The sequence below is a fragment of the Pogona vitticeps genome, chromosome 8 (assembly GCF_051106095.1).
Source record: "Pogona vitticeps strain Pit_001003342236 chromosome 8, PviZW2.1, whole genome shotgun sequence".
NCBI lineage: Eukaryota > Metazoa > Chordata > Lepidosauria > Squamata > Agamidae > Pogona > Pogona vitticeps.
The window spans coordinates 10,348,026-10,367,708 of record NC_135790.1 but is presented as its reverse complement, the minus strand read 5'-3'; the positions used below and the strand labels follow the sequence as shown (position 1 = coordinate 10,367,708).

Below are 19,683 nucleotides of genomic sequence, written 5' to 3'. Positions count from 1 at the left end.
TGAGCACCATTTGTTTGGCTTCAGAGGGGCTGTGGTCCTGTGCTACCTTGCATCAGAGTGGGAAACTAACATTCCACACACTGACAAAAAGCTAAGCTTCCACTTCTGCTTCCTTCAGAAAGCTTTTTTTCTCAGTTTGAGTAGTTCCTTGTTTTACTCGTCAGAAACTACTTGATGGTATGTGTCAATTTATGGTACAGGAAGTTACTGGTGAATGGCTTAAATTGTGGTAGGCGGTAAAAGGGGTCTGTAGCTCTTCCTCATTCTTACCTTCTAACTAAACTTGATCTATAGTTGAATCTGTATTTCTTCCGGCCACTATTATAATAGAAGAAAAACACTTTTCTGGGTTTTTTTACATTATCTATTGTACATATGATTATGCACACATAGGAAAGTAAGAGAAGATATGGGAGAAAATATGGATGAAACTTGTAGAAGTGGTTTCATCAGATTTTTAAAAAAAATTTAATTAAAAATGTGGGATTGCTTTTCTTAACTCACTCTTTTTTTAAAAGTAGCACGCTAAATTCCAGCAAAGCCAAAGTGTATCGTATGACATTTTATATGACTGATGTGAAATGATTGATAAGAATATATTACACTTTGGATTCTTTTTCTGTAGAAATTTATTAAACAAGACCTAATACCACTATTTGATGAAGAGCTGCAAATATAAATGTGAAAAATAAGATGTAGATTTCTCCTGAAAAATTCTGTCCAGCCTTTTAGGTACTAGAAATGCAATTTAGCAAGGGAAATTGTTTATTTTAGTGTGATCACTGCTTTCTGAAAATGGGAGTTTTCTCAAATGGCTGCTCTTCGGATTTTGAGCGATTAACTTTTTATATTTCTTTTTGTATTTCCATTGAACAAAGTATAGTAACACTTTTTGCAGATAGCAGATTTTGCAAACACCCCAACTTGTTTTATCAAGGAAGGAATTGGTCAGTGTCACTGTCTTGAACGCTATGTTTCTTATCTTCGGGATTGTTTCATTTGCAATTATGTACCTGACTAAACCTGCCTGTATGTTTTCACTATGTTTCTTGTAATGATTGAATAAACCATTCTCTGTTTTTAGGATTAGTGCTAGCAGTTATTAAACCGCTGCATTTTGCATGTAGATTGATAGGATCAGGCAAGGCAATAGAAGCCAATGTACATTTTGCTGGGGTTTTAGTGAATTAGATGGGGATGCAGCAGTGGCAGCACTGGTGTTGATGTTCCAAAGTGCAGGTGCTCAACATGAACATTGCCACAGTTACGCCCCCAAGAAGAGAACAAAATACGCAGCAAATTCTGTTGGTCAAGCTATCAATTCTGTTTTCCGCCAGGAGGTCTTTTGTAAAAATGTAAAACTGCCAGGCACGACTAAGTCACCCTCAAAATGTTGTATTACAAAAGGGGTCAATCACAGTAATATAACGATCCTGGGGAAGTTCACCTTGCACCTAAAGCCAGAGGGGAATAATGACCTCTGGCTAGTGGCAGATTAGATAATCAGCCTTCCTCATCAAAAGGTTTGTACTTTAACTTTGTGAGCCCTAATTCCACTATGCCACTAATTAACGTAAGAGTAAGAGCTGGGTTGGATTGTGTGGGTTTTTTTACCAAAAAAATCTAGCCTCATCAATGTAAGAAGTTGCTTCAGTTAATTCACTGATTAATCTCATCTGTACTGTCTCTTACAATGGGCAATTGACTGCAAGGATCTTTACCACTGCATTGACCGTACCTACGAGAGAATTGTTCATTATTAAAGAGAGTTTTAGTCGATTAAATGGTAATAAGATTTGGATGCTGAGGAGCCTAGGATGGAGCTGGCGTATTTTGTCCTACATGTGGATGAGGGTAATGTTTTAATATTAGGCTCTGATCAGTACAGGCCATGCTGCCAAGCAGAGCCTGTTGATCCATATCAAGCATCCAGTTCTAGAATGTTTATTCTCCACCAGGAATAGTAAAGATAACAGGCCTTAAAGGTCCATTCAAGACCAGGCCACTCCCAAAAATGCTTTACATTACAACAGGGTAGACCACTGCAGCATATTATTTGTTTATTTGTTTAACTTGTATGTCGCCCACTCTACCGAAAGATCTCTGGGCGGCTTACACCAATTAAAATATAATAAAAAAGATAAAACAATTAAAATATATACTCTAAAAATTGCCATCAGGACCCACAGTTAATATTATTTCAATTAAAAGCCTTCTGGAACAGGAAGGTTTTGACCTGGCGCCGAAAAGTCATCAGTGTTGGCGCCAGACGAATCTCAGTCAGGAGGGCATTCCATAGTTTGGGGGCAGCTGCCGAAAAGGCCCTTTCTCTACAAGTCATCCCTCTTACCTCCTTAAGGGATGGCTTTCAAAAGGGCCCCCTGTCTAGATCTTAACTGCCGGGTAGGTTCATATGGAAGGAGGCGGTCCTTCAGGTATCCAGGCCCCAAGCCGTTTAGGGCTTTATATGTCAAAACAAGCACTTCGAATTGGGCCCTGGGCAGCAACTGGTAGCCGATGTAATTTAAACAGAATTGGCTTGATGTGTCCCATAGCGGCCCCACCACTCACCAGCCGCGCAGCTCGATTCTGGACCAGCTGCAGTCGCTGGACCGTCTTCAAAGGCAGCCCCACGTAGAGCGCATTGCAATAACCAATACGAGATGTTACCAGTGCATGTGTAACTGTCATGAGACTCCGCTCGTCCAGGTAGGGCCGTAGCTGGTACAATTTCCGCAGCTGAAGGAAGGCGCCCCTGGCCACCGAGTCTACCTGGGCTTCCAGACTTAGACTGGGATCCAGGAGCACCCCACGCTGCGGACCCTGTCCCTTAGGGGGAATGTAACCCCATTCAGGGCAGGGAAACAGCTCTCCTGCCTGGTGAAGCAGTTTGTTTCTTCAAGTAGTATGAAAATTTCAGTCAAGCTGAGAGAGCAAAAATTAAGCCTGTTAGGCGACAAATGCTGTCATTGTTCCTGTGAATCCAAAAGTCTCTGAGATCTTACCACTCTGGGCCTTTCACTGCACCGGTGATGTATTCTTGCCCAGAAGCTAATTACAATGGCACCAAACCATTCATGTTTAGACCTGGAGTGTGCAAATCATCCCAGCTTCCTTTTCCACTTTCTTTCAAACACTAAACACATTTTTCAAAGATCTAACTATTTCTGAAATAAAATTATCCATGGTAGACTAGAAACAGTAGTTTTCAGTTCTGTGACTATCTTTTGTTGGAGTAGTGGTGATGAGAGAGCAATACTGTACAAAAAAGTGGCCACTGTGACCTAAAACAGCCATGCAGAAGAGGGATCTAAGTGCAGTCAGGAGACTGCTTGGGTGGAAGTAACACACCCTTTATGATATAATGCCGTAGAAGAGTTTGCTTTTAGAGTTGTGGTTTCTGAGCTTAGTTTGTAGATTTAAGAAGCTTTTTAATTATTTCTTGTGGCTGATTACAGTTGTAACAGCTGGAGGGATGTGTATGTAGCCATCCTAACGAAGAGGGAGTAATTGCATATGGCAGAAAGAATTTCAGTAAATACATTGTTTGATGTCTTAAAATGTCATTTTTTATAATGTTGCATTTATTGATGGCATTTTTGGTCAAAAGATGTACAGTACTACTTGCTTTCTAAAGCACTGCGGGCTGTTTTAGTGCTGCCCTCTGAACAATTTCTACAGAATAGGCATTGGGATAAATGGGAGATGCTGATGACGCTGAATGTTCTTTGAAAGGGAGAGGGTGTCTTGGCTCTGTTGCTCAAGAACACCAAGCTTGTGAGAATCCAACAGCACTGCAACTTTTTGTTACAGTTTTCCCTACTTCCAACGAACTTTTCAGGTATGCATTGCAGGACCGGCAAGATCTGTGACGGGGTCTCTTTTCACACAACAACCAACCCTGGTTCCTTAACAGCCAAGCTATCAATAACCATGTGAACGTAGGGGGGGGGGGAAGGCGGCGATGAGAAAAAGGTTTACGCGCAGAACCTCCTCCTCCTCCTGACGAGTCGACGGGCCATTTTCTCCAGCCGCCCTTTGAAGCTGTCGCTCATGGCGCATGCGTCACTCCACCTCGGTTGGGGGGGGTGTCTCCCGACCTTTCCAAAATGGCCGGAGACCGGCTCCGCTCGCAGTCTCGGTCCCGCCTCCGCTGAGCCCCCACCGCCTCCTCTTATTGGCCGGGCGGGTTCCGGTCCGTGCGCCGGATTGGCTAAGGAGGAGATGCCGCTTCATGTGTGGCGGAAGCGGCGCGAAGGTGGGGGAGAGGGAGATCGTGACGGGAAGCGGAGGGCCCGCCGGGGCATGTGGAGAGCCGGGATGGCTGCCGGAGAAGGCCTGGGACCGGCGCTCCGGGCAGTCCGGGAGCAGGTCCAGCAGGCGGCCGCTCGGAGGCCCCAGGTGCCTGGCGGGAGGCGAGCGGGGCGGAGGCGGGGGAGGTGGCGGGGCTGGCGGTGGGAGAGCCCGGTGGGGCTGGAGGGGGGGCGCGCGCGGATCCCCTGCCCCACGGATTCAGGGGGGTTGACCTTCCCCGTCGTCGACGATCAGGGCTCGGCCCTGAAGGCGAACCCCCCCCCGTCCCGTCCCGGGATGGAAAAGCTGCCCGGCTTCCCTGAGAGCAAGCAACCTTCTCTCTTCCCCCCCCCCCCTTCCTCGAGCCCAGGCGGGCAGACTCGCGAGTAGACCGTAGGCGGTCCGTGAGCGGCGTCGTGTGTGGGAAAGGCTTCAGCTCAGCGGTTCAGCCGTTGGTTAATTGTTTCTGGTCGTTGCTTGTTTTGAGGAGTTTTATGTTGATGTGCAGGTAGACACACACACACACACACACACACACACACACACACACAAGGTTGTGGTTAAATGTGTGGCACGTCGTTATCTTATTGATTAAATTGGAATGCACTCTGATGGCCAGTGTGATATATAAATGATCATCATTAGTGTGTAGGATTGCAGAAATAGGAGTGTCGTCTCTCTTTTAACAGCCGGAGTGGCAGAAAAAAATGTCTTCACGGAAGGGACAATCTTAAAGGTGTCTCTGCTCAGGGAAGTGTCCCATTGAGTTCATTTAGGGCCAACTTTGAGGTAGATATGAAGGGTTGCTGTCAAAAAAAAAATGTGAATTATGCTCCTAGAAAAAAGGCATGCAGTGTGGCTATGCGAGCAATTGATTAAGGCATAGTGTAAAAAAGTAAGTGAATTCAGAAGAGGTATGTAAGAAAACAAGAGCATCAAGCATAACCAACACGGAACCATTTATTCTGCATTCATCGGCAGTATAACATGCATGTCCAAAGTGTGAATGGATGAAAAGGTCATTGTTTATCAGCAGAAGGACGACAGAGAGGGAGCCAACCAAACTTCCCCTGGCAAGGAGTCTCAGTCTGTGAACAGTCGCCCAGAAAGCCCTCTTCTGTATATTCCACCCAATGTGTCTCTGATAGTGATGACACCAGAAAAAAAACCACAAACATTTTGAAGCCAAGGCAGACTCACATTGGGGGGGGGGGCACAAGTTGTCCAGGTTGTGTTACAACTTCCCAAATATGTTATGTAAAATTGTGACCTGCACCAAAGTGCAGCTGAAGGCTGATTTAAATACGGATATGGTGTTTCTGCTAATTTTCTTCATATCAGACAGCACAGAATGGGCGAAAATTATCTTTATTGTCTTAAATGTTGTGCAGAGTTGTCATATTGCATTTCATCGGTGTTCAATCCTTTTGAGAAGAAAATGCCTGATCTATAATGCTTACATTGCTGTATAACTTATTTCTGCTATGAAATGGAGATAACACTTATTACATCTCATACAGAGAACTCTCTAATCCATAGAAGCTTACCCTATGACAGGGGTGGGTGGTATCCCTCCAATATTGTTGGACTACAATTAGTAATGTTAGATTTAGTCATATTGAATGATTGGTGGGCATGGTGAATATATAACTGTCACCTACTGTGTTGGGTAGGCCTTGTTGGACTTGGTCCACCATCACCTAGAGAGCTACAAGTTGTCCTTCTATCTCTGTAGTTAGTGTTGAAGCAGGAGTTTCTCTGCCTGTTTGATGTCATTAGCTATTGTACTTTTCCATTTGCCTGATACCCATTTGGTCCTCAAGCCCACCTGGTCACCAAATAGCCAAAGCCAAGCCTTAATTGCCAAAATGGAGAACAACGTTGCTAACTTTACTCTTCAGCATTTATTTAAAATGCTGTAACTGGAGAGACCATTGCCTTGAGGTGACATGAGATTTTTTTGTTGCTCTCATGCTTGGACCTACATCAGCGATGCCCCCTTGCTCTAAAGGGGGCATGCAAATGTGTCTCCATTGAAAGAATATAGATTCAAAGTGGAAACAATTCTGTATGGAATTCCTAGCTTCCATGTATGCCAGTTTTTAAGCTGTGAGCAAGCATGTGTGTACTGACCGTGTTTATTTCTTTAATACAGAGCTTGCCTGCTATACAGCCTCGTCTTGTAGCTGTCAGTAAAACGAAACCTGCAGAAATGGTGATTGAGGCATACAATTATGGACAACGCAGTTTTGGAGAAAACTATGTGAGTTCCTCAGCCTTCCTGTATTTATTTGAGCTCAGGGTCAGAAAGAACTGAGAGCTGAATCTGACTGTAATAGAGAACTACTCCAGCATCATTTGTATAGAACTGGCAGTTAATATTAAACAGAAACTCGCTGTCTTCTACCTGTCCTTAAGTCATAGTCCAGAGAGAGGAAAGTAAGTGGCACTTTAATAAATCTTAATCCAATGTCTTAATTCTTTGTAGGTCCAAGAATTACTAGAAAAGGCATCAGACTCCAGAGTAAGTATAATGCATGTGTATTTAAATAAACTCTTTATTTTGTCAGTGTTAATATACCTTGAAATACTGAGTGTTGATTGATATCTCCTATACAGAGTTGGCTATCTTTTTTTCATTTGGACAGATCTTGAAATTTGAAGAGATTTTTCAGGCCTGACCAGGATTTAGTTTTGAATCTATCTCAGCAAGAATTGTTATCATTGGTGGCCGCTGAAGTTAATGCAAGGGGAACATCAGTTGATCACTTCTCTTGTGAGAGAAATTATTTGGTCAGCTGGTTTGGTTATAATAATACGCCAGAGTTTCTCAAATCAATTACTCTCGGCTAACTAGACTTGGTAGAGAGAGCAAAAAGCCAAAAGCCCTAGTCTGAATGTAATTCAAATTCAAATGGGGTTCAAATCCCAGGTAGCCGGCTCAAGGTTGACTCAGCCTTCCATCCTTCCGAGGTCGGTAAAATGAGTACCCAGCTTGCTGGGGGGGCAATGTGTAGCCTGTATAATTAAAAATTGTAAACCGCCCGGAGAGTGCTTGTAGCGCTATGGGGCGGTATGTAAGTCCAATAAATGAATAAATAAATAAAATAAATAATTCTAAATATAGAAGAGGTTTCCAGGTTTCTTTAGCCGCTTCCACTGGCAGGAAGAGCCAAGTGGGAGTGACCCAGGAATAGGCCACACTGAACTAATTCTGATAAACTGGAATTCTGACTTGACATCAGGTTCAAATGCAGCCAATGTGTCATATAGTACAAAACAGGTAATGAAGGATTTTTGCCTTGGTTAGAATAATTTGATACATGGATTCCAGTACTTGGATAAGTGCATTCTTTAATTGCAAATGTAGAATGGATGGGTCAAATATATTTTCAATTATTCACTCTTTCTCCTCAGATTCTGTCTTCGTGTCCAGAGATTAAATGGCATTTCATAGGCCATCTGCAGAAAAACAATGTCAACAAACTGATTGGTAATTATAATCTTTGGTGCTGCCTCAAGGTGGGGTGGGCTTGGGCACTCCTAGTATAATATTTTTTTTTTTATTTAAGACTTAACGGTTGCCCTTTCTGACTTATCCAGATTCTCATTGTTTATAATTCTGTAGAATTATATTATGTGAGACACACAAAAAAAAACCTCTGTTGTTTTCACTAGAAACTGAAATTAATGGCAGACAAGTTGAAAATGAGATGGGGTAGAGGCTTTAGCAGCTAAGGTGTACTCTTCAGGCAAAGCAAAATGATAGGCAGATGAAATTGAAGAGGACAGACTTGGCTTATTTTTATTTTTCACCTTGAAACTGTATATGGTTACAGTTTTGGTATCTCCTTTGCCAAACATTTCTTTCATAATCTCATGTACTTGCTTGTCCACATGACCATGATAAAAACTGTCCTTTTTCACCAGGTAAGTAATAATACATGTTTTAAAACAATTTTTTCTACTTTTCCCTTCCTCTAAGCCAGGGTGGCCTGCAGGTGGTATCACACTACAACTCACAGCTGTGCTTATTGTTGGCCTGTGCTGGCTAGGGGTCACGGGTGTTGGTGTCGAGCAATATCTAAAGAGCTGCACTCTTCTAAGACCCTGTTTTCATTTCTTTAGCGGTACCTAATTTATTTATGCTGGAAACGGTGGATTCTGCAAAACTAGCAGACAAGGTGAATGCTTCTTGGCAGAAGAAGGGGTCTTCAGAGAGGCTAAAAATCATGGTGCAAGTGAACACCAGCAGGGAAGACAGTGAGTACAATGGATGCTGTTTATCTCCACTTTGTCAGGTATCTTCAAGAGCTTATATCAGCTCTGAAAGATCTGCCTCTTTTTTTAAAGGAAGTGCAACATTCCCTGAGATAACACAAAGAAGTTGTGCAATCTCAGGAACCTGCATGTTTTGCATAAGGCAAGTGGCAAATCTCTGGGTTGGAACCAGCTGCTTATCTCCCCTTTACATACCCAGTTCTTATGAAGAAGACAATGGTCTACAGCTGCTAATGAACACAGTAAGAAATAGAATGGGCATCCCAAACAGATAGTTGGATGTGCATAGTGTCCTTTTACTGTTTGTCTTGCCAGCCATATTGATACGGCTAGAAAGCCAGTCAGGCTTAGTCCAGTCTTCTTTATTGAGTTGTCAGGATGAGGATTTGTCAGTGCAAGGATTTTCTCTCTAGATCTGAAGATCTACTTTCCTATTTGAACTAGAGTGATCTTGTGTCCTAAACATGGTCTTAATTTCATGTTGCTGCAGGAATAAGCCTTACTCCTGTTTCTTCTGTTTTCTATATCTGAGACTGGCACCCCTTAATTATATTTGTTTGTACTGGCCATGGCAAGAAATGCCAATTAGTTTCCCTGTATGAACCAGAAGAGCATTTATTTACTTACTCACTCACTTATTTACATATTTTATATCCACAGACAAGTTGATTCTTGGGACTTAATTCATCACATATATTTTTGGGGCGTCTGTGAAGTGTTTTAGTTGAAAGCAGAGTAGGGGTAGGCTAAATTCCAGGACAAGCAGAGACCTAGATTCTTTGTGGCAGGGGTATCTTGACTAGAGAAGGTCACACATATTGATTAGAGGAGTCTTCCCACAACCTTGCACTTTCCAATGATCTGCTCTACAATTCCATAAGCATAGCCGGTGTGTGGTTTGCAGTCCATCACTACAACGTGAGGCATGCCACACTGAAGGAGGCTAGGTTTGAGATTTACACTGGGAGCAGGGAAGTCCCGGCTGAAATACCTATGGCACCACACAGCTGGCTGCTCTCCCCCAGCCAAATCCACTTCGCAGTGTTACTGTGAGGCTAAGATCAGACAGCAGCAATGGTCCCTCTGATATTCTGTCCCGCTGCGTGAGAGCTTCGCTTCATTCGAAACAAGAAGTAAACAAACTGGCTGCCCATGAGTAGCCCCGATGGAGCTCTGTGTGAACAGACCTTAGAGAGAACATTACGTGGCAATAAAATCTAACTACACGCTTGTGTGAACAATAAACAAAACAATTTTTTTCTTTTATAGGTAAACATGGGCTGCCACCTGGAGAAACTGTGACAACGGTGGCCCATATTCTCCAGAAATGTCCCAGCCTGCACTTTGTGGGCTTGATGACGATTGGCAGCTTTGGGCATGACCTCAGTCAGGGGCCCAACCCAGACTTTCAGGTATGTCTGACCATGGCCGTGGTCTTGGGTTTTTAGGAGATGAAAAGTCAAAGGTCAACTGTGTTCTTTCCTTCCTGTCCATCAGCTGTTGATATCCTTGCGCCAGGACCTGTGTGACAAGCTCAATATCCCCACCGAAGATGTTGAGTTGAGCATGGGGATGTCTACAGACTTCCAGCATGCGGTAAGCCTGCGTTCTCCTTTGCCGTAGCTGATAGAACCCTAGCCAGATAAGGGGTAGACAACGTGTAGTTGAACTGCAACTGCCTTCGCCCTAAGCAGCACGTCCAACGGTGAACAAGGCTGAGAACAGCAGTCCAGCCATGTTTTGGAGGGCTGTGCTTTGCCCACCCCTGGCCCAGATGTACGGCCCTGTGTGTACCTAACCAAATTCTTTTTGGTGGACCATTTACATAGATCTTGGCTTTTCCTTTTTGAAAGTTCTAATTTTGGAGCCTTTCATCTTCAGTGTGCCTCTTGCTCTTTTGCTGTCTCCAGACTTTGGCAGCTCTTCCTCCTGTTTTTATTATGGTGGTTTCTGCAGACCCTTCCCTGGGGGAAAAAACTTCAGATGGATCTTGGTGCAACTCCATTTTGCAGAAGGGAGAACTGTTTTCGATACTGGAGTCCATACTCCCTCATCTTCTGGTCAGAGGTTTCCAATGGGCTGCCCCTGTTTTCCTCACACGAACCAGAACATTGGTCAGGAGCGTGATAAACAGCATGAACCAGAGACACTTGGAAATGTATCTCTTTGGAGATTATTTCTATTCAAACCCAGGCAGCACTGGCTGTCCAGAGTGGGGAGTTCTGGGAGCGCAGGCCCCTTCCCTCAAATGACTTTTTTGAACCAGAGGCATGCAAAATACCCATAATCTGCCTTTGCCTTTGTACAGATTGAAGTTGGATCCACAAATGTTAGAATTGGAAGCACTATCTTCGGAGAGCGTGATTATTCCAAGAAACCATCCAGTGACAAAACCCCAAGGGAGATTAAAGACAAACGGGAGAATTTACCAGTGCAGGAGCACTAACTGAGAAGGCCCGGAAGATTCCCTTACGAGGGCAGGGGGATCTGTTCTGATGGACCTTACTATGCACTTGACTTTCCCTTTGTGCTGACAGCTGTGGGGCACTATCAGGTAATCGGGGGGAGGGGGGTCCACAGGTACCTTATCACCTGTAATTTTATTCTTGTGTGTCCATAGAGATTGAATTTTTAAAATACCAGCAGATTGACAAGTAACTTTTGGTATGTTAGCTATCATGACTTAAGGTAGCTAAATTGGATAACCAGCTGACTTAAGCCCTACCTGGGCATGAAACATTTCCAGCCATAACTCATTACATGTCATAATTGGAGGCATACTTCATTTATCGTCCCCTGAAGCGGAAGGATGCTTTGGGCACGCTTCACAGTTGATCTCCCATGAAATATTTCTTTACTAAACAGCTGTGCTGCGTGTAGATAGAAATGTCTTTGCAGCAGCTTGTCAGACCCTAAATGATGCTCAAGGATACTTGTTCAGTGTGGGGTGTTTTGCAGACAGGTTGGCTGAGGCAAAATGGATAAGGCTGGACTGATGAGTATCAGCCTTTGAGCAGTCGGTCCAGAAACTATGAGACTGACATCATCCTCCGAAGAAACTAATGCTGATCACTGCTTTTTTACATATCACTTTCTCTTGCAATCCGTAAAAGTCCCTTCCCCCATCAATAACTGGAAGTTCTGCAGGATACAAGTATGTTTGGCTAAATAAGCCACAGGTAACTTCCTGGCCCTGCTGCTAGCTTGCTTTGTGATCTTGGCAAAGTCACTTAACCATGCTGTGCCTGCATCCCCTCTTATGAGAAATGGGGCCGACCTACCTCACATGGCAAACAGAGAAGCTGCCATGCATGGAAGGGCCTTTGAAAAGCCTCCTCGCCACCAATCCCAGAAGAAAGGCAGCGGCAGGCACCATGAGGCAGAAGGCCAGACAAAACAGAGCAGCTGGCAATGATTTGTATACTCGCCTATACGTGTGTTTATGCGTGTGAGGGCAGCCAGAGCGGTGGGTCTGCATATGACGTGTGTGGAAAAGAACGGTTGCTCCAGACAACAGGTGAAATCCTGAGTCTTAAAGCAAAACATGGCCATCAGAAATATTGGGTCCCAAGTGGTAGAACTGAGCAAGGAACGATAACCCCCACTGTACATATTATTTTGCCACCTTCAAAACGAAACAGCGACTATATTCAACCAGCCAAGATTCTGCCTTCACAAGTATCTCATTCAAGTACTCACCCTTCTCTACAGCATCCCCCAGTCAGTGAAAATGTTTACAGTGGAGTCTGTTTTGTAACTCACATGTTGACAATCTACTTCAAGGCCCAGCCTGCTGCTTGTAAATTACTTTAGGCGCTGGTAGACATCTCCTCGCCCATGCTACCATCCCCTTTTTTCTCTGTCGTCATATGCTTCTAGTCTAGTGTGTCTTTGGGTACTTCTAGTGGTTGGCCTGGGGGGTTAATTACGAAGAAAGGGCAATCGTTCAGTGGTGTTGTGCAGCAGTTTTCCACCTTTGCCCTCCAGGTATTTTGGACCTTCAGCTCTCAAACTCCACCTGATCACTGACACCCCAGCCAGCGATCAGGTAACCTGAGAGGTCAAGTCCAAAATATCTGGAGGCCAATGACTGAGAACTGCTAGTGTGAGAAAAATCAGGTAAAAGCTAGTATGTATAAAAATAATCTTGTGCCACCAAATCAGTTCTGACTGAGCATTTCCCAGGTAGAGAATACTGAGAAGTGGTTTATCATTCCCTTCTTCTGGGGGTGCCCAAGACTGTATAACTTGCCCAGATCCACACAGACTGATTCTACTCACAGGAGTCACAGTGGGGGAATCAAACTCCCAACCTCTTGGTCCACAGCCAGGTACCTAACCAACTGAGCTATTCAGCCAGCAAAAGCTAATGTAGGGGTGGTAAATATTGGGATGACTAGATTTCCTTTGCCAGCACCCTCTGAGAGCCACAGGAGGCTGGAAATGTTAAAAAGAGAGTGTGTGTGATTATTTGTGCCTGGTTTGGGTGCTGCGTCTCCCATGTAAGAACTGCTGTGCATGGGCATCACTAGAATCAGAATAATTGAGTTAGAAGGGGCCTATAAGGCCATCAAGTCCAAGAACATCGCTTGTGGTTTTTTTCCTTCTGTTCATCAGAGAGAAGGGTGGGGAGTGGCAGCTTCATGAGATTTTGGGGATTGCAAAAGCAAATTTGGCTGGCCACATGCAGCCCACGAGTTACACATTGTCCACCCCTGCTGTTACGGGAAAGAAAAGAACTTTCTGCCTATCACCCTTGAGAACATCCCCCTGCCTTTGACAGCACTGAGCTAGATGGAGAGATTATCTGACCAGGTAGAAGGCAGCTTCCTGTGGTCCTGGATATTGGGGGGGGGCACTCCCTGGATAAAGTTCTGAATGCATCCACAAGAAACAAAACACCCAACCCTTACAATAGGTACGACACTCAATGTATTCCAGACTACCCTCCCACCCTACTGAGCTCCACAATGCCGTGTTCTCATTTGTGTGTGAAGAATATCAGTTGTGGATCAAGATACTGTACCATTTGTGCCAGTTACTAAAGTATTAAATATGTTATTTTTTCCTGATCCTGTTGTTGTGGCTTGTTAGGAAAGAGAAGAGAGACTTTTGGGTTTGCCTGTGGGTGCTCAAGTATTATTGCTACGTCCAAGTACGGGACATTTTTTTTCTTGAGTGCTTTTCAATGGCCACCCAAACTATGTAGCCTATTTAAAAATTGCCGTTTGATCACTTTGTCTGAGCTGATCCCCAAGGCTGCTTTTGCACTGGGGAGTCAGAAGGAGTCTTGCAACAGAATTCATAAACTATCAAGGGCCACAAATGCGGGTAGTCAGCAATGGGCATCATTGGGGGGCCTCCCTGGCAGAAGGCTGCATGGGTTTCACTCTGCTGTTCTCAGCTGAGCCTTGTGCAGTGAAGATGGAAGTCAAATATCATAGACTTGCTGGGAATAGTTTGCTACTTGTAATTGATTCCGTTTTTTAAAAAATAATTGAAGCATAGTTCAGTTACATCACAATTCCAATACACCACAGGTAATTTCAGTCCTTTGGTTGTGAAATCCGTTTTTTTTCCAGTGGATTTATGCCTTTGCAGCATAAAATCTGTGATTTAAAAATTATTTTTAAAATATTGATTTTTTAAAATTGCTGCTTGTTTAAAAAAACCTATGGTACGGGAGTTTTAATTTGAAAGATACATTCAAATGTAGAGATCTCATTAAGGAATAAGGGTTATACATTCCATATTATGAGCAACTAGTTACTCTTGTAAACTACTTTCTAAGCTCTATGTATTTCTGTTCTCTCAGTTGTATGACAGTTGAGAATCTTGTCTCAAGGAATTGCAGAGGGATACACATGAACGCGAGCACAAGGTGGTGCAGTTGCCTAACTTTTAGAACAATCACAGCTCATGGTTTACTTGCAGAGACTGGGCTTGAGTCTAGCTGCTAGTGTTTCCTGTATAAAACAGTGTGAACACAAAGTAACACAAGAAAGTTTGACCAAATACTGTTGCTTTCCAGGAATAATTTATACTTGTGTGTCTGTATTCTGTTCTTGGAATTTAAGAAGCTGCCCTTTTATTTGGGTGTTCATTGTGATTTTGACACAAACTATCAGATACACTGAAAAACAAAAAATAACCCAAGTTCTTATTGCAGTTCAGCTTTTCAAAGCAACTTTGAGCAATGTGGAACTGTATGTTTCTTTGGTGCACAGTGCCCAAGGACAGGCAGTGGGGAAAGAAAAGTCCTATTTCGGTAGATCTGTAAGGGGCTTGTATTTGTCAAAACTCAAATGAGTTTGTTTCCAACCACAATAACCTACTTGGTGCATCCAAATCTAGCTAGTGGATGTGCACAAGGTGGTTTAGCCAGGCTGACCTACAGTTTAAGAGGCTGTAGATCAGGATGAGAGCTGTGACCCTCCTGATGCTGCTACAATTCCCAGCGTCCCTTACAGCAAGGGCTCCTAAGGTTGCAGTGCAGTAACATAGGCATGGCTTCATTTTCCCAGTCCTGGTCTGAATGGTGTGAGCAAATGAGGGCAGTGCTAAGGTTTACCAGCTGAGAAACAAGACCTGGAAGCCTGCATGAAATGGATAAGCGTTAAACACTTTCAGGTTCTTAAGAGAATATACCTAACGTTTTCCCTTCTTTTAAAGGTTGCAAATCTCTTGGTAGAAATGCAAAAGTTGTGCTGGATTGGACCAAAGGCCCTCAGTAGGCCATTCCCACACTGGCCAGCTAGAGTCTTACTAAAAGGCCATAAGCAGGATTTAAGGGCAAGAACATTGTAGCCCTCTTGTTTCTCAGCTTGTAGCCTTGTGCCTCTGATCCTGGAGATAAATGATATAGGCACATTGTGCATGAATTTATCTTAATCCCCCTTGGGTTAGAAGATGATATTCAAAGTGCAAACGGGCAGCCCTCATACATTTTGTGATAGCAGATTCCATAGTTGTGATGTGTGCTCTGTGAAGAAGTACCAAAGTCTTATCTTCTAACTGTACTTAGTCTCTTATTGTTTACTCCCCGATTCTGATATTATTGAAGGAGGGAAGATTTCCCCCTGTACTTCTGCTTTCCTGGGGTTACCTCCTGCCAGCCAACCTTCCACGTCCACATCACCCTTCAATTGGCTATGTCCCATCATTCTCTCTAATGTTCTAGGCACCTCATGCAGTCACTGCTGGAGTAGGACTTGTAGTCCAACCCCAACCCCCCCTCACACCCCCCACCCCCATGGAGGAAACCCAAAACTAGAGAATCTCCAGTGTCTGACCTCTTGTAAGGAAGAGCAAAGGAAATTTCTAACTCTTATGGTGGCTATGAATAAAATTTCTCAGTGTTTACCTGCCAAGATTTCAGCCTTATGCACAGCTTTTTGCTCTTGATAAAGCCAGCAGAACAAGCTAGGTACATAAATATGCCAAATGACTCAGTTCCCATCATTTAATTCATTTTCTCAGGCTGATATCTTACACCAACAGCTTGCATGATGTCTAGCATATGCAGCTTTATTGTTCTTTATTGGTTGCATTTCCATTTTGTCTTTCCTCCAATAAGTTCAAGGCTCTCCATCTTTTTATGCTGTCAACAACTCTGTAAAGTAGCTGAGAGAGCTACTGGGGTCCCAAATCCCAGTCTAACACAGTAAATTGGCTACACTGATGTAGGGGATTCCCTCACACACATCACACAACATTTGGGGTATTTACAATTATAATAAGGCACCAACATCAGAGCCTCATGGAAATATAGTCTTCATTTTTTATTTGAGCAATTTATATATAACATCACTCTGATATACAACATAGACCTTTCAAAAATGAAAACTAGGAAACAAATTATGTGACAAATAAAACCAATAAACATAGCTGAGCCACATGCCAAGAAAAGTCAGCATGACAGCCAAATGCTAGCAAAAAGGCACTAAAGTCTGCATATGGAAAGGTTTCTCATAGGTAGACAAATCCAAGCTATTTATCATTAGTAGTACCAGAAACTTTAAACAGTCAATTGTTGTCAAAAAAATCCAATTTTTAAAATTTAAATCAAACTCACCCCGGAAGCAATCATATTATATTGCAACTTAGCATCTTCAAGATGCTTTTGATTACAACTTCCATGAGCCTTAACAAACCTAAGGGAGGAATTATGGGACTTGTCCAATATTCCTGGAAGGCACTAGGTTACAAGAAGCCTGTATTGCTGAATATCAGACTGATTATCTCATGCATATTTGAGAAAACCACAGACATCTGCCAAACCTTGAGCCCACTGAGCTGGGTTGCTGCTACTCTTTGTCAGGGAAGGGCAACTTGTGGTCCTCTGGATGTCACTAGATTTGCAAATATTCACCATTACAACCAATAATGGGGGATGATGGGAGTTACAGTCCTGCACCCAGAGGGCCACATGTTCCCCATCACCATTCTAGGTTGTTACTACTGACGTAATGCTAGGTCATAATATTTTGATTTAATTGTCAAAACAGTAAAAGAGTTATTGACACAAGGGTGCCACTTATTAAGACATGCCTATCCAGAACCTGATTCTACTTTAGGAGACAAGAAGCCCCATTCTAGGCTGCCACTTGATGGCCCTGTTCTAGCTTGGACTCCATGGCCTTATAGGCCCCTTCCAGCTCAATTATGAATATTCTAAGCAGAAGTGATCTTGTTTGTAGCCAGCACTTTTTACACGAAGGCCCACCTGCCTGTCTTCTGGTGATGCCCACCTTGTCTGTCGGGCACCTACTTCTCCAGTGCAAAACAGACAACTTGAAGCCTTCGGTATGTTTTGCATTAGAACTCCTACCAGCCCTGAATACATTGGGTACAGCTTAGGGAACTGAAGCCTCAAACATCTGGAGGTCCAAAGGCTGCTTAGCCCTCACATATCTAGTCCTTATTTGCTAGGCTGTGAAATGAAGGGGAGAGAGGAACACCTTAACTGTCTGTCTTTTAATTTTACCCTGATGGACCTCCTTTGGAATCTCTAGGTCATCCCATGTTAGCTCAGGCCTGGGAAACTGGTGTCCCCCCGATGTTCCCAGCCCCCATCAGTCCCTGCCATTTTGGCTCGTGGTGATGGATAAGGGGAGCAACAGTTTGTCCACATCTGGAAGGATGATGCTTCCCTGCAGCTGTTGTAAATCTCTTCCTAGTGAGATTTCAATCATTCACGGGAGCCTTTCCTTTCCGCTTCTTCCTCCTCTTCTTGGCAGCACGGCTGAGACTGACTGATGGTCCTTCAGCACCAGACTCCGACAGCTGAATTGGGGAGCTCGCCTTACTGTCCCCGGGGTGTTGCTTTTCAAACACGGCCACAAAAAAACCATTTGTCAGTGTTTCTTTAGGAGACGCTCGAAGGCAACACTTGGCTTCATCAAAAGCAGCTAAGCCGCGGTGGGGCCAAGAGGGCAGGGCTTCCACCAACCTGAAAGCCCTTCCCTGCTGTTCCAGGACATCACGAACCACGTCCTCGTTCTCTTCCTGGTGCACCGAACAGGTGGAATAAACCAAGCGGGAGAGAGCAGGAAATTTCAATGCATGCATCAGCATCTTTCGCTGGAACCCTGCCAGGGCCTGCAGTCGCTCTGGCGAAGGGGAATCCTCACCCTCGCCCGGCATCCGGCCCACGATGCCCGAGCCGCTGCACGAGGGATCCAGAAGTATGTACTGGACTTTGCTGTACTTGGAGTCGCCGGGGTCAGTCGTCAGGAAGTCCTGGTGAGCCAGCTCGCAGCACGTGGCCCCCGACCGGACCAACATGGTGTTCATGGTGGCGAGGCGCTTGGCGTCGAGGTCAAAGGCAAAGATCCGGCCCTTGTTGTTCATGAGGGCAGCCAGCTGGCTGGTCTTGTTTCCTGGGGCAGCACAGGCGTCGATCACGTGGGACCCCGGCTCTGGGTTCAAGAGAAAGGCTGGGAGGCAGCTGGCCTTGTCCTGAAGGATGATGTGCCCAGCCTTGTACAGCTGGTCCTGGTGGAGGTCAGTCTGGGGGGGCAAAATCAGCAGGTCGGGGAGTTGCGGGTCGAGCAGGAACTTCTTCCCGGCCAAGGCCCTCGCCTCCTCCAGTCCCGGGGAAGCTCTCCCCTGGTAGGCGTAACCCTGGCGCTTGAAATAGTCCACCACGTCCTCGACGCGCGTCTTCAGCGCGTTCACACGCACGTAGCGCGGCAGCGGGGCGGCCGGCTCCCCTCCGGCGGGCGGCCTCGGCGGCGGCAGCAGGTCCTCGTCGCGGCTCACCCGGCGCCGGACCTTCAGGAGGGCCAGCTCGGCCTCCAGCCGGGCCCGGTGCTTCTGCACCAGCCGCGTGGCGCGCCCGCCGCCCCCGCGCAGGCCCTTCCCGAAGAGGAGCTCGTAGGCCAGCACCTGGGCCAGCGGCGGAGGCACCTTCGGCTTCTTCTTGTTCCCGGGAAGGGGCAGCAGGCCCGAGGCGGCCAGCAGCGGCTCCAGCACCGGCGAGAAGCGCCGCGTCCCGGAGACCAGCGCGTAGAGCAGCCCCGCGCGGGCGAAGCCGCTCCCGTACACCAGGGTCTTGAGGGAGCCTTCGCGGCGCTCCAGCCGCGCCAGGACCGAGGCCGCCGCGCCGTAGAGCCCGCCTCTGCCCGCCGCGCCCGCCCGCCTCTGCCCGCCGCCGCCGCTTCCGCGCTTCTCCCTCATGGCAGCCGTCGCTGAGGGGACACCCGGCGGGGCCAGGGCGCATGCGCTTCCCCGAGGGTGGGGAGGAGGAGGAGGAGGAACGAAGACTCCGCATGCGCCCGTCGAAGGCGGCTGGGGCGGGGTTGCGCAGGCGCAGAGCCTTCTCTTCATCGCCCGGGAGTTTCAGTTCGGGATGAGGGAAATAAGGAGAAGCCGGCTTTCATTTCCTTTTCTTTTGAACCACAACTCCCAGAATGTCCGCATGGCCGCTTCTGGGCTCTGTAGTCCAAAAAAAGGGGCCCTTTCCAACCCCAGGAAGGAAGGTGAACCCAGTCTCGGGACGTTATATCTAGAAAACCCTGGGAAGGCGGCCATCAAGTGGTGGTGAGTCCCCCTGGCCGGTCGTGATTCCGATATCCATCTGGCGGGTAACTAGAAAGTTAAAAGCAG

General features: G+C 45.6%; 2 protein-coding genes across 2 annotated transcripts; one reads left to right on the top strand and one right to left on the bottom strand.

The window, feature by feature from the left end:
• The first annotated feature begins 4,194 nt into the window (after nucleotides 1-4,194).
• Nucleotides 4,195-13,646, top strand: PLPBP (pyridoxal phosphate binding protein). Its single transcript, XM_072979086.2, has 8 exons — nucleotides 4,195-4,401; nucleotides 6,449-6,556; nucleotides 6,782-6,817; nucleotides 7,711-7,786; nucleotides 8,422-8,556; nucleotides 9,844-9,986; nucleotides 10,072-10,170; nucleotides 10,883-13,646. Exons 1-8 carry the CDS (start codon nucleotides 4,225-4,227, stop codon nucleotides 11,018-11,020), a joined length of 912 nt encoding a protein of 303 aa, XP_072835187.2. The 5' UTR covers nucleotides 4,195-4,224; the 3' UTR covers nucleotides 11,021-13,646.
• Nucleotides 13,647-16,331: 2,685 nt separating this feature from the next.
• On the bottom strand, nucleotides 16,332-19,419 carry NSUN5 (NOP2/Sun RNA methyltransferase 5). The gene has a single exon (XM_020786168.3). The coding sequence runs from the start codon at nucleotides 19,402-19,404 to the stop codon at nucleotides 17,761-17,763; it is 1,644 nt and encodes a 547-aa protein (XP_020641827.3). The 5' UTR covers nucleotides 19,405-19,419; the 3' UTR covers nucleotides 16,332-17,760.
• Between the last annotated feature and the right edge of the window lie 264 nt (nucleotides 19,420-19,683).